At 43.9% G+C, this 13,568-nt stretch overlaps 3 protein-coding genes across 3 annotated transcripts; 1 reads left to right on the top strand and 2 right to left on the bottom strand.

Annotated features, from left to right (window-relative positions):
* The first annotated feature begins 492 nt into the window (after positions 1 to 492).
* On the top strand, positions 493 to 4,729 carry knop1 (lysine-rich nucleolar protein 1). The gene is made up of 6 exons (XM_035636969.2): positions 493 to 625; positions 1,417 to 1,485; positions 1,585 to 2,801; positions 2,887 to 2,952; positions 3,199 to 3,252; positions 3,700 to 4,729. Exons 3-6 carry the CDS (start codon positions 1,593 to 1,595, stop codon positions 4,003 to 4,005), a joined length of 1,635 nt encoding a protein of 544 aa, XP_035492862.2. The 5' UTR covers positions 493 to 625; positions 1,417 to 1,485; positions 1,585 to 1,592; the 3' UTR covers positions 4,006 to 4,729.
* On the bottom strand, positions 4,551 to 9,161 carry exosc1 (exosome component 1). Its single transcript, XM_035636972.1, has 8 exons — positions 9,020 to 9,161; positions 7,818 to 7,933; positions 7,482 to 7,556; positions 7,268 to 7,356; positions 7,140 to 7,173; positions 6,992 to 7,042; positions 6,533 to 6,617; positions 4,551 to 5,572 (listed from the first exon to the last, which is right to left on the bottom strand). The coding sequence occupies exons 1-8, from the start codon at positions 9,045 to 9,047 to the stop codon at positions 5,466 to 5,468; spliced, it is 585 nt and encodes a 194-aa protein (XP_035492865.1). The 5' UTR covers positions 9,048 to 9,161; the 3' UTR covers positions 4,551 to 5,465.
* Positions 9,162 to 10,160: 999 nt separating this feature from the next.
* On the bottom strand, positions 10,161 to 12,668 carry pgam1b (phosphoglycerate mutase 1b). Its single transcript, XM_035636373.2, has 4 exons — positions 12,253 to 12,668; positions 11,368 to 11,642; positions 11,080 to 11,260; positions 10,161 to 10,814 (listed from the first exon to the last, which is right to left on the bottom strand). The coding sequence occupies exons 1-4, from the start codon at positions 12,389 to 12,391 to the stop codon at positions 10,645 to 10,647; spliced, it is 765 nt and encodes a 254-aa protein (XP_035492266.1). The 5' UTR covers positions 12,392 to 12,668; the 3' UTR covers positions 10,161 to 10,644.
* Positions 12,669 to 13,568: the final 900 nt, after the last annotated feature.

The raw sequence follows: 13,568 nt of genomic DNA, 5'->3' as shown, positions 1-13,568 counted from the left end.
TTTCAGTTTTACAGTCAGCCACTGTAATGTGAACACAGATTACAGGTCATATACAAGCAAATCGAGAAAACAACACCATCGGAACGGCACAGGTGGCACCGTTAGAACATATTCAGCTTATTGAATAAAACACAAGAAAGTTCAGAAACAACTGAAGACACTGCAAATTCAGGAACTCTGCAAGTCACCGACGATACAAACGAGATTTCCAGCGAGTGTCAACATGTCCATGTGTGACATTGTGTTGGACAAGCAGGCTTCATTTTTAACACAACCATTCTACTTGGATCGGACACTAGTATCTACCAGCTTGGATTTAAATCTGGGTCTGCGAGAACATTCTATTTTAAATCATATTAACTAGAAAACATACTAAACGAGTGCCTTCATAATACACACATTAAAGAGAGTATAATGTGTGCGATGGGGACTTTTGTTCTTGACCTGTTAACCGCGGCCCAACTCGTGCACCGTGCGCAGCTCCGGAAGCGGGTCACGAGAGCGCGCGTGTTGCCACGGACGCCTGTCTCGTCGCTAGGAACGAACGAACGACGGGAGGAACAAAACAATACTTCCGGGTCAAGAGAGTAAACGCTTATCCACGTGAGTTACCAAAGTGGGCAAAGTAAGTAAACCGCTCATTCATTTTATATTTCACAATACAATGGTCTCACCGATTCGTTTGTCTCTTTTGTAATTTGAACCTTTTAGCTGCTGTTTAGCTGCTGTTAGCTAGCTAGCATGCTTTATAGAGTGCTATGAATAAACTGCGCCTTCTTACCGGGGAAATGGAGTTGTTCCCCTGTTACCACGCCGGGTTTGTGAACGCTGCGTATCATCTTGTTACAAAATGAACCGGTTCAATCGCGTATCTTAGAGAGAGGCTTCACGTGCAGCTGCTGTGGAAGTCAGAGGAACCAAGAACATGTGGGTGAAGTATGGGGGGGGGGGGGGCACAACAAGATGAGATCAGAAGAACCTTCAGCTCACACATACACAATTATCCAAATAATGAGATAAGACAACTTTAGCATTAAAATGGCAATTTTTTTTCACTGCACCCCGTGTTTGACACATCTGTATAAATATTAATATTAACATGAGTCCTCTCAGGCACCAAGCAAGGTCATCTCATCCATGGCAAGCCGAAACAATAGTTGAGCAGCTGAAGTGTCTCTCGAGGTGTCATAGTCGCGGGGAGATGACGTCATTACTCAAAGCTAAATGCACTACAGAGACCGGGGATGGGGAGACAATCTTGGGACGGCGAACCCTGTGAACCTGTTGATCTGCGTATCGAACCGGAAGTCTCCTCAATATTGAGCTCTTATATACATAATTCTGCTGAAGACATCCATGGTTTCCGTCTTCCTGAATCCGCATCCACTCCATCACTTATTCCATTTCACCTTGCAGGTGAAGCGATCAGCTCTGCAAAGACACATCGATCAGGAGTCTGTGCCCAGGCAGCCAGACAAACCTTTGGTTAGTGTACAACTCTGTTGGTCACACCTTGCACATTCACATGAGCCTGGTTTTAAAAGGCATTATCTTGCAATAATTGTGCTTCTCTCACCATAAAAGCCTGAGGCATGGTGAAACCAGAACAAAAAGTGGAAATGAAGATGCAGGAGAAGAAGAGTGAGGAGAATTCTATCAAGAAGAAGAAACAAAAGAAAGGACAGACCTCTGTGCCTGAAGAGAAAAACTACGGGGTTGATGATGGGAGCCGGGTGGAGGTGAAAAAAGAAAAGAAGAAAAGCAAAAGAGTTGAGACAATGGTTATAGAAGAGGAGGTGTCAGACGGAGGCGGTGAGAAAGAGGAGAAGAAGAAAAACAGCAAAAGGAAAAATGGTAATGATGCAATCAAGTCGGCAAAAGATGGAGTCAAAAAGAAGAAGAAGCAGCAGCAGCTGGCTGATGATATGAATCAAGTGGACGTTGTTCAGAGTTCGGTGAAAGAAGAATTGGAAAAGAACGAAAGGAAAGAGAAGAAAGTAAAGACTAAATCTGTTCAAATTAAAGCTGAAAATGTAAAGATACCGAAAGAAGAGGAAGAAAAACAGCAAGCTGGAGACCATGATGCGCCAAAGAAAGCCAAGAAAGTAAAAAACAATAGTTTAGCTGTAGGCACAGAAGTGACTGAGGAACAGAGTAAAGAAAAGAAAAAGAAGAAAAAGAAATCCTCTGAGGAAGCCAACACTGTAGCTATCAATAAACTGACTACAACAAAAAATGAACCTGATGTGGGTGAGAAAGGACTGAAGTTAGAAACGGCAGCAGGGGAGACTGAGGTCGTGGAGGTAAAGGAAAAAAAAAAGATGAAAAAAGAGGCGAAAACTAAAGAAGATGAAAATGAAGAAGAGACACACGCGATAAAAGGCAAAAAGAAGAGCAAAGCGAAAAAGAAGGAAAAGGACAATATGCTGGACGAGAGTGAGATTATTATAGAGGAAGGGAAGACTGAGCACATGAAGAAAGGAAAAAAAGGAAAGAGTAGAAAAGCTTCTGGGGAGGTATGTGAAGTAGAAGAGATGGAGCCAAAGAAAAAGAAGAGGAAAAAGGACGACTCAAAAGGAGAGGAAGAGACGTTATTGATGGATTGTGAAGAAAGCGAGGCGGACAGGCTGAGCGGGGAAACTCCCGTCGCAGTGGCGGGTGACACAACGAGCAGGAAAAGCAAAAAGAAGAAGAGCTCTGTTCAGGTGAATCAGACGGAGGCAGACGTTGGAGTTGAAACTGATGCAACGAAGAAAAAGAAAAAGAAGAAAAGGGTCAAAGAAGAGGTGGAAGAGCAACAGGTGGGTGTGTGTTCATCAGATGACACTGACACTGTGCACAGGTGTTATTTTTCTTCATTGGGAGTGAACTGCGTTTGTGTTGCAGGAGTCCCCCAATGTGGACGTGGTGTCAGAGAAGAGCGGAAACACTGACGAGATCGACACCAACCAGGTAAACAGGACTCAGGTGTGACTCTTACTGCTGTACAGTATGTAACTAGGGTGGCTGTCGCCTCTAAGGCTCGTTATAGTCAACACATTATGTCTGTGTTGTGTTGAATCCACTTAAGATAAATGTCCCCTGATATTTAACAAATAAGGTATATATAATTTTGTATTCTAATTGATGATATTTTCAGACAACTTTCACTTTTCTTCCAAATGACACTGTAAATTGAAGTGTTTTTGTTCGTCACAGGAGAGAAGACAGACTGACGAGGCCTCTGGACATGAAAACCCAGCTAAATCCTTGGTCAGTGTTTGCATGGAGTTTGCAATGATATATTCCTTAAGCTTTTTTTTCTCTTAAATAGTAATTCAGTGTTCTAGATAATGGATGTCACGATAACAGATATGTGGTCATTACGATACCATCGGCACCTAAATCAAGAGGCCACAGCAAATAATGGAAAACGAGAGGCTGCCATTCTAATCCAATAGCAGTGACATTTGAGGATATGAACAGAGACAGATTTTTTTTAAAAGAACAAACATTTGATGCAGCAGAGATCCTAATTTTAAATTTGTAGCATGAGTCAAGCTTCAAAAGATGCCCCATAATTCAGTCCCACAATATATGTTTTCTGTTCTCAAAAAAAATGAGTTTCCTGTGCTGAATTTCTTCTCTACGCATTTATTGTAGATTGTAATCACCATGGCAACTGGTCTCAAATGTGTCCCCTTTTTCTGTGCCCCTCAGGGTTTGGGTCAGTGGAGCACAGCAGAGTTCAGCAGCTCTCAACAGCAGCAGAAGTTTCTCCGCCTGATGGGCGGCTTCAAAAAGGGTTTCCAGCCAGCTGCAGCGGGCACTGGTGGAGCACACATGGCAATGGGGAAAGACGCACAGCAGCAGTTACAGCAAGGGCTTCTGGGAGAGTTTGAGCGCGCTCACTCACGCAGAATGGACTTCAGTAGCAAGGGGGCAGGACTTGGATTCGCCGCACCGTCCAATAAGAAGTTCTCTATTGACATCAACACATGTCGATCGGTCCGCTTTGACAATTGAGCAAAGTGTGATTGAAAGGTTTTGTAAATTGTTGATTCATACGCTTGGCTGTCTGCTCGTGTTCCTGGAGAATGTTTAAACGTACATATAAATGAAACTCAAGCATTGAACACAACACAATGTCATTTGTTCGTACTGGACATTAAACATCGTTCTGCCTGAGGAACTGGACTGTTAACGTAACAGAGAATCTGTTTGATCAAATGAATGCGATTTCAAATGGGTCACTTTGCATTGTGACAGTGTAAAATGTTCTTGTAATTTCAAGAACATTAAACTGAAAGAATCAGAGTTAATTACTATATTCTAATTACGCAAAATGTGTCTGCTGACATGCAATGTTGGATGACATCCAGTATTTTATCTGGACTATTAATTAGTCCAGCTAACTCGAGAATGTGTGTTACATGTTTTTGTATTTGAGGCGATTGTCCTTTCAGTTGAGTAGATATAAGCAACTGTGTGTACAAAACTCTACTGATAACTTCTTTTTTTTTTAAATTACATTTGTCTCATTTCCATGACTGAATGCAAAATTACAACAGTTTCTGGAAGTCATTTTATTTCCATCTTGCAACATCTGCTGTAAAGTGATGAGAATAAGCAAAGACAAATACACTTTACTGCAGACATAAAATGGACACATGGTCTGCTTGCTTTTTGAAGGCTCAATTGTTAAATTCTGATTGTGCTGGTAAATAAAGAAATATTTGACTATCATGTACTTCGGTATTCCGTGCATGGTAGCTGTGTTGTGGGTGTTTGAACACTAGCCTCTCAATCACATTCATTTCCCTTTTAAACTGCTGTGTGGACAACATTTGTCCGCCTGTTTACTTGAAACTGGAAAAGCTGGAAAGCCATAAGGAAAGAAAACGAGCCTCAGGAGTTTGACGTCTTTAAACAAATGTTTCTGCCACTTTGATAGACCAGGTAATCAAAAAAAAACTATAGTCAGCAACACATCGTGCCAAAAAAAAGTTTCAAAGTGCAGTGCTCACTACGCAGCTTGATGGATCACATCCCCCTGGTTTCAGACCAAATCCAGCCATTGTCCTTTGTGATGAACCCTCTGGGTACAGAATGCAGAGTGTTCATTATTATCTTTGCATTCCGAACTAATCTGACCTAGTCTTACATTTATGCACCCAGCAACACATTTTATCCTTTAAGTGACAGTAAGTTAAAAAATGTCTTAACAACAGTCGCTTCATTGGTTAGAATATGTCCTGACAGTTTTGCTGTTTGGCCCGATGATGCTTCAGTGTTTTCAAGCTGGCACAATCCAATGATGAAACAATGTGCATAGGGAATGCTATTTAAAAGGGGAAAACACTTAAGAAAGACATGAAACCAGAAGTAGCATCTGAAACTGATTCGGGAGGCTACTGGACATCAGTGGTCGAAGGAGGGAGGGGGAAGCTGTGTGTTCCTTGTGGAGGAAAGACATTTCAGGGCTCTCATGCCTGCAGATACTCCGGCTGCACTCGCGCCACTTTGCGGAACTCTTTGCCGTGCGTCCGTGGGCACTGCATCTCGCACCAGCTGATGGGAACCATCTGGGCACCTGGTTCAAAATAGAAGATATGGGAGATGTGAGAAAATAGAGACAAAAACATTGTGTGTCATAATTTTATTAACAGCACAAATAGAAGTTCCAGAAGCCCTGGAAACCTACTGGAAACTAAAAAATTTGGTATCTTTCCAAAAATCTGACTTGGTACAACATCAGTTGGGACAGTGATGGCACTGATTATTATGTCAGCTCTTACTGTAAATACAGCCGAAATTACCCAACTTAAGTCAGAGTTTTTTTTTTCTATTAAATGAGACTAGACATAATGGACGTCATGGATGAGACAATGAGACAAAACAGACGAACACATATGGGGTGTGATGATAGGGCTGATATGAATATTAGGCATTAATTGAAAACTAATTAATCAACAAAAACAAATTTAACACAAATAAATAAACAACATGCATTCCAAGGTAAATTTGAAAGAAATAAAATATGTAAAATGAGGAAAAGGGCACAGTCTGTTGTGTAGGATTTGTGTGTGTGTGTCCTTGTACTACAAATGTTGACACAAATTGCAGTTCGTGTCTGACATCTCTGCCTGTGGATCCTCCTGCGCCTCAGTTTTAAACCTCTGATTTTCAGTGGATGCTCATCATGCAAAATTGCTGTATTAACATTTTGACTGTGTAGATGTTTCACCACTCCCACTGCTCTCGGGGAGTAAAATAATTGGGTCTATAACACTAATGTCTCTCTCACACTAATTCAGTAAAATGTTTGCAAAACATCCTCAACCAAATATTACGGAAATTCTACAGAACGTTTGATAAACATATCTATCACAGTGAAAATGGTCAAGTGAAAACAGCCATCTACAGAAACATTTTCTTCTTCTGCACTCTTGCATCATCTTGTGTTCAAAAGACTACATGTTTGTTTATTGTTGTGCTCCTGTGTGGTGTTGAGGTGTTAAAATTAAAACCTGACAGAAGCATTAACAGTTACCTGCTTCACTGTGTGCCACCACGACTCCCAGCTCATTCTCTGCCGTTGTCAACAGGTAGTTAGACTGAACATCACCCAGAGAAATCTGACGTGGCACGTTAAAGAGTCAGCATCGCAAAGAAAGAAAGCATACATGCGAACCAAAGCCTATGATGCAAACATATGCTTTTAAAATGCAACACTGTTCTTTGAATTCCACTTCCAGTGAAAAGCAGAAGTGACAGAGGCTTTAATGTAATGTGATGTAAAGTAATGTGTCACGCACTAAAATCCTCAAACCACTTTTCACTAAACACCAAAACACTGATTTCTTTGGAGGTGATTTTGTTAATTGTACAAAAGTCAGAGTTGAAGAATTTCAGAGAGGAAAAAAGGCAATAGTAGTTGATGCACAAGCTGAATAATTATCATAGCTGATAGCTCATAGCTAGTTTTCAGGTGGGGGCAGGTGAAGGATACCACTTTCGCCAAGACAATGTCACCAGGCCGGAAGCTTTTGTAGGTCTCCACCTGTAAAAGTAAAGAGAAGGATTTCAGTTGCAGAAACACACAGGAGCTGCACAGACAGCTGATGTTGAGCTTATTGAAAACATTAATTCAAACACACCTTGTCTTTCTCTGTTGCGCGTACATCTTCTTTTCTGTAGAGATGAAGAGAGTGAGCCCAGTTTTTAGGAAAGAATCAAAGTGAGACCACACACCATCGCTGCACTGTGGAGTCAGCTTCAGGGTTACCTGATGGTCCCTCTGAAGCGGTCCTTCAGCGGCGTGGAACCCACGTAGAGGATGTGGACCTTGGCGAACCTGGGGTTGATGCTGGTCACCTGCCAATCAAACAGCAAGGCTCAAGAAGACAAACCACCTCTTTGATAAACACATCAACATCTTCGCTGTGCAAAACTCCCTAACAAGATCAAACTGTTATAGACAAACTGTTTCCACTGCATACCTTACAGGTGACGATCGCTCCAACATCTGGCAGCAGTTGTGTTTCCGTTTCCCTCACCACCGAGATCACAGGTAACTAGAAAATTATAAAAATAACACGCATTCATGCCCATACGGGTCAAAGAAAACCTGTTCAGTTTTAATGACTCCAGCTCCAAACAGCCTGAAGGAAAAGACCTGTCACACAAAATATGTTGCATATTTCATCACAGGCCTTGAGTCACATGCACTAAAGTTGCGAAATACCTTTACTTAGACACTCTTACATCACATGCCTGATTGCTTCTGCAGCTTTCACCACCACCACGCTCCCACCCACAGCCACCACACCCCTCACCTCCTCTCCCTCGTTTTTCTTGAGCACGTAGCCTGCGAGTGAGGAGTATATGTAGCCGTGTCGCAGATATACTCCTGTGCCGGGAATACAGTCTTCTACGCTGCATAGCTTGTCACCTGGGTACAAAGAAGGGGAGGACAACAGAGGTGGTGTCAGCGGAGGCAACACTAGAGGAGGGCGTCAGTGTGTTGGAAAAGGAAATTGCATATGCCACTTTTCTCGTTGCGGGGGGGGGGGGGGGGGGGGGGGGGTGGACCATTTCTGCCATCAACGTAAAATGAAACACAATTCACTGCGACATTTGGAGGAGGAGAGACTCGGAGACACTATTCCACAAATGATCCGATGCGTTAACGAATCGACAACAGAGTTCAGACTTATGGCTATAAGATCTATACCACAAATATGACCCGGATGAGCGAGACATATTTCAGATACATCTCACCAATCGAATGCCATCTATAAAATGAGTGCGGGTGTTATTCATTTATCACTCCATCTTCTGCCGTCGGAAGAGATCGGGAGACGAGTTATGTCCAGATCTGTGTGAACCGCAGTCTCAGCAAAAACCAAATCCTGATTCTCCATACAAACTTTCAGGGAGCGGACGGGTTTGCTTTCCAAACGTGTTGGGAATATGAGCAAAGAACAATCCACACACGTGGGTGTGTGTGTGTGTGTGTGTGTGTGTGTGCGGAAGTAAGTAAGAGTCGTGTTGACATTTACTACTACCACCCGTAGAGTACAGTAGGATTTCCCATTTGTGAGTCAAGTGACAACAAGTGAGAGATGGAATGCGGTCGTCCTGCCCGAGGCGATGAGCAGGGCTGCGGGTGGAACCTGCCGTGGAAAGCAAAAGTTATCAACTCGCAGCCCTGCAAAAAAAGAAGAGTACGGTAATTACCCACGCATCTCGTAAACCAACGGCGCCCGATGGCCCCGAACAACACACGTCTCCCCCTCCTCGCGTTCACAACGAGCGCGACACGAACACAGACACGCTCCACGCGCTCGCAGCCAGAGAGCCCAGCTCCCCACGCATGGCAGCTGGAAGCGATTAACAGGACACACGCCGCGGCCACCGAGCAGCTCGACTAGACTTCACAGCAGCACGGCGACGGCTACCACACGGCCGAAACGGCGAGAAAGTGTGGCGTAGCTACAGCCGGACGACTAGTGAGGACAGAGTTGGCGGAGCTCACCTGGAACACACAGCTTCATGGGCGACATGTTTTCGAGAAGAGCAGACTGCCCGGTGATTGGCTGCGGCTTAGGGCTCGAGACGACTCCGATTGGCCGCTCACGCGCTGAGAGGAACGTGGGTGTCTCCGCCCGCCATGTTTGTTGAGGCGCGCACGTCACGTGACGTTCACAGGCGATTCATTCAATGTAGCTACATTTACTCAAACTGCGTCTTTTATTGCTGATATTAAGAATATTTAAAAAAAAATAACTTAATTATACATGGGCCTAATGATCTCTTTAAAAATATCTCTGGTAATTATAAGTTAAACGGGGCTAAATTGGTTAATTTTGTTATTAATATAATCATGTTTTTTCCCCTTCAGTTTAACATGAAATTAAATTTTCATTATTCCCATCATGAACTTTCATGAAGCTTTTTAATGAATTAGTAAATCCATAATTTCACATTTGCATATTGTGTTTTAAAGCTTCCAACATTCAAAAGCTTGCAAACTGAAATATTAAAAATTATGGAAAAATGCCACGGTTTATTCTAATTTAATGCTTGTTGAGGGTTCACATGATTTAGTGTTTAAAAGATAATGTATAAATAAGTTAGCCGGTAGTCAAGAACACCATTTGCCAACTGCATGTTTCCAATGGGAATGAATTCCACTAAAAGCCTGAAAGAGGACAATGGTCCAAAGCAGACCTTAAATTAACTACTTTGAGAAACACATGCTGAAGCTTTTGGAGCAACCCTCACGGCCCCTTGACTTGAACATGAATCCCCTTAGTTATTCGTCTTCGTGAATTTATTTCATATACTAGCCCAGTATTTTAGGTGGGTATTAAATTCCATATTCCAGTTTTCAGCCGTGCCAGTTTTTACACCAGCTGTTGGTGCCATCGCACAAGCAAGCACCACCTGGCAGTCAGTGATGTGTGGCCAATCAGTCCACAGCAGGCATCATGTTGGCAGCAGTCAGATGGGGAAAGAATAGTCAAAACAAGATACAAATAAAAACTGTTATATTCCTGGATGTAACATTCCCAAAGTATTAATGTAAGGACCTACAGTGCATATCTGGTTTACGACATCCAATCCCTGTCATGAGCACAGAGTGGACAAAGCTGGAAAAAGATGCAAGACAGTGATTTCATCACAAAGTTTCACAACATTTATTTTTCTCCTCACAATGCCACAGCAAACTAAATTCAGCAGTGCAGAGCATAACAACTTGCCCTTTTGACAACAGCCAGCGTTACTTTATATGTTATACTGTTCCCACTGAGTATCACCTACACGGATCTTACATAGGAAGGAATACTGTGCAGGGTTAGTCAGTAAGCTCCTATTCGCTGGTCCCCATTTGCAATTTTTGGTCAGTGCTTAAACCATATTACAGCTGATATTGATAGTCTAATAATGAATTGTGTGTTTCAGTATGTCAAATGGTTAAGACCAATCTAAGCGAACATCCAATGTCCATTTGTGTGAAAGTTAGGTATTATTTCAATAAAGTGCACATTGTGTTTGTGTAAGTCTGTGATGACATGCACAGTAAATGACCTAGTTTCAACTTGATGACTAAACAGCACATGATTGATCTGTACTCTAGTCCCCCGAGGGAGGATGAGTCTATTTCTTGACTTTGCCCTGAGCAGCCACGGCTTCCATGGCCTTCTTGACCGTCTCCTCGTCTCCCAGGAACTGCATGGGTCCCGTAGGCTTCAGGTTCTTGTCCAGCTCATAGACAATGGGGATGCCTGTGGGCAGGTTCAGCTCCATGATGGCCTCCTCTGACATCCCTGGGAAACAACAACAGATATTTGGAGCTTAGAATCCATCCATGCATGCATGAATAAGCTTTTTCATGCACCTGTAGATTGAAGCAAAGGGATCTGCTGGGTACGATGGCAAAGATCTTTTGCTTTTAATCAACGTTTAATTTAAACAGGAAACTCCTTGATTCAGGGTTGAGTGATATTAATAAAATGCAAATTTTCTCAACTGGAGTTTCAAAAAGGGGAAATACACTTTTGGAACCGGGCAGCGCCTCATACGCTCTCTTACCCTCGAGATGTTTGACAATGCCCCGGAGACTGTTGCCATGGGCAGCAATCAGCACCCTCTTTCCTTCTTTGATCTGTGGGACGATCTCATCGTTCCAGAAAGGCAATGCCCTTGCGATGGTGTCCTTGAGACTCTCACAGGAAGGAAGCTCGTCCTCCGTCAGGTCGGCATAACGTCGGTCCTGCAAATAACAGACAGAATTAATGCGTTGTGACCATGTGATCCTGCACTGATTTAAATAACAGATGTCTGCATTTGTAAGAGAGACAGCGTTTCACTGCGTGTCACCTTGCTTATGGTCTGATAGAAGTCATGCTCCTCATCCATGGGTGGGGGAGGAGTGTCAAAAGAGCGCCTCCAGATCTTAACCTGGGCCTCTCCGTGTTTGGCTGCTGTTTCAGCCTTGTTCAGCCCAGTCAGGCCACCGTAGTGGCGCTCATTGAGGCGCCAGGTCCGGTGGACGGGCAGCCACATCTGGTCGATGCCGTCCAGAACAAACCACAGGGTGCGGATGGCCCTCTTCAGGACAGAGGTGTAACAAATATCAAATTCATAGCCAGCATCTGCATTGAATCAGGGAGAGGACGTGAAGAAAAAAAGATGGTATATTATTGGTTCACTAATATAGCATCAAAACATCCAATTTATATTTTGTTACAGAGAGGAAAATGTATATTATTCCGTTTCAAAAACGCTATGTAAGAACACCTTAGTGCGTTGCTTTCCTTTGCCATGGTTGTTAAGCACGTTGGCTCAGCTCCTGTTGTTTTTAATGTCCTAAAAATAACTCGGACTGGACTTGACTTAATCCAAAGACAAATCAAGATCATTGTCTTCACCAGACAGCGGAAAGAATACTCAAATTAAAGGATGACTGTCTGGGGCGGTGTGTGGGAGCATCGTGGGTCCAGCAGGGAGACAGTGATCTGTCCCCGGCCGACAGACGTCTAATAGAGCTTGTGGCAGCATCTACATTCTCCCATGACATACACCACTGCAGCATTTATCTTATTACACAGATGATCGGAGCCGGACGAGTCAAATCCAGCCCAGTCTCCGTGCCTGCCGGGGGCTCCTCTACCTGTCTCCCCACACGGTCAGAGTTGCATAAGCACAGTCGCGCAGCGGCTCGGTCCAAGCCCGGAGGCCGCGGGACGGTGCGTGTCACGGTACCTTTCAGCGCCTGGCCTCCCCTCTTCGCCTCCTGCTCCCCGGTGCCACTCAGGTCCGCGTCGAACCAGCCACAGAAGCGGTTCTCCTGGTTCCAGCAGCTCTCTCCGTGGCGGATCAGCACCAGCTTGTACGCAGCCATCCTCACGCCGATGCCCTCTGCGGTGTATTTCCGGAAACGTTGGGGTAAGAGAGCGTCTCTAAAATGCGGCAGCAGCGTCCGCAGACTTGTCCCGACTTCGCCCAAACCCCGCAGACGACTGCAGAGAAGCGGCCGCAGTTGTTTTTGTTGTATTTGTTGGTGGTCTGGTTGCGAAGCAGCAGCGCCTTCGTAGAGTTTGCTCGGCTGGTTCGGGTTGAACTTGTCAGATCTCGCGACTCGAGCTCTTCTCTTCGCTTCCTGCTGGTTTCCACCAATGAGAAGACGAGCTGCGCCGCGCCGGGAGGAGGAGGAGGAGGAGGAGGGAGGCATGAGGATGCGCACAGCTGCACGTCCACACGCCCACCGGGGCGTCCTGCAGGCCAGGCCGGCGGCAGTGCATCGTCGGGGAAAACGGGAGAAATGTGCCTTCTGCCACAGAACACATCACGAATGAGCACCACCGCAGTACGTCGTACAATAGCTGTATGCATATCTGGAAATAATAATCGGGCAGAAGGTATTGCCACAAACATCACAAACGGATCGAACGGCAGCACATCGTTTTCACTACACACACGATGTAAATGCATTCTGAATGCATTACTCACTATGACACAGTATTAATGATAAGTGATTATTTAATCTCTTGGCCTGAACATGTTAAAAAAAACAACCTCTCACAATAGCTTTGAAATAAACATATCAAAATGTGTCATTTGGATTATAGATGTGAAATGCTTGTCATTTTTATGTTGTAGTTTGCTCATGCGAATTTATGAGGACTTCATAGAATTGATGCAGGACTTGGACGTCCTAATGAAAGACACTGACTGTAATTCATTGGTTTTGCAAAACAGACACAGTGACATTTACTCTGAGGCCTGTCAGTCCTTTAGTGTGTATGTCCTTCAACAGTCACTTATTCAAACCAGAATTCTCCCACTGGACTGGACTGATTGTAAATCCCAAAAATTAACTTGATATTTTGGCTACTTTGGCAAAGGGAGTGGGAAAAAGAGAGATGGAAATGAATTTATTAACCATAGGGCGACTATGATGCCGTACACATATTACATTTATGTGCAGTCCTGATACCTTTATCGATCATCAGGATGAAATCCATCAGCTGTTGGGAGACGTTTACTGTAATTGCCGTCTGACAGAAACAGAAATGTCT

The sequence above is a fragment of the Scophthalmus maximus genome, chromosome 8, assembly GCF_022379125.1.
Source record: "Scophthalmus maximus strain ysfricsl-2021 chromosome 8, ASM2237912v1, whole genome shotgun sequence".
In the NCBI taxonomy this organism is placed as follows: Eukaryota; Metazoa; Chordata; class Actinopteri; order Pleuronectiformes; family Scophthalmidae; genus Scophthalmus; species Scophthalmus maximus.
Note: the sequence above shows the minus strand (reverse complement) of the source record. Positions and strands in the feature narration are given on the sequence as shown.

Excerpts from the sequence above, each read along its gene's own strand:
- pgam1b (XM_035636373.2), bottom strand. The coding sequence starts at position 12,391 with ATGGCTGCGTACAAGCTGGTGCTGATCCGCCACGGAGAGAGCTGCTGG. Across the intron at positions 11,261-11,367 it reads TCTATCAGACCATAAGCAAG|GACCGACGTTATGCCGACCT; the intron begins GTGACACGCAGT and ends TGTTATTTGCAG. Across the intron at positions 10,815-11,079 it reads CATTGTCAAACATCTCGAGG|GGATGTCAGAGGAGGCCATC; the intron begins GTAAGAGAGCGT and ends GTTGTTTCCCAG.
- knop1 (XM_035636969.2), top strand. The coding sequence starts at position 1,593 with ATGGTGAAACCAGAACAAAAAGTGGAAATGAAGATGCAGGAGAAGAAG. Across the intron at positions 2,953-3,198 it reads ACGAGATCGACACCAACCAG|GAGAGAAGACAGACTGACGA; the intron begins GTAAACAGGACT and ends TGTTCGTCACAG. Across the intron at positions 3,253-3,699 it reads AAAACCCAGCTAAATCCTTG|GGTTTGGGTCAGTGGAGCAC; the intron begins GTCAGTGTTTGC and ends TGTGCCCCTCAG.
- exosc1 (XM_035636972.1), bottom strand. The coding sequence starts at position 9,047 with ATGTCGCCCATGAAGCTGTGTGTTCCAG. Across the intron at positions 7,934-9,019 it reads CATGAAGCTGTGTGTTCCAG|GTGACAAGCTATGCAGCGTA; the intron begins GTGAGCTCCGCC and ends CTTTGTACCCAG. Across the intron at positions 7,043-7,139 it reads GCGCAACAGAGAAAGACAAG|GTGGAGACCTACAAAAGCTT; the intron begins GTGTGTTTGAAT and ends TTACTTTTACAG.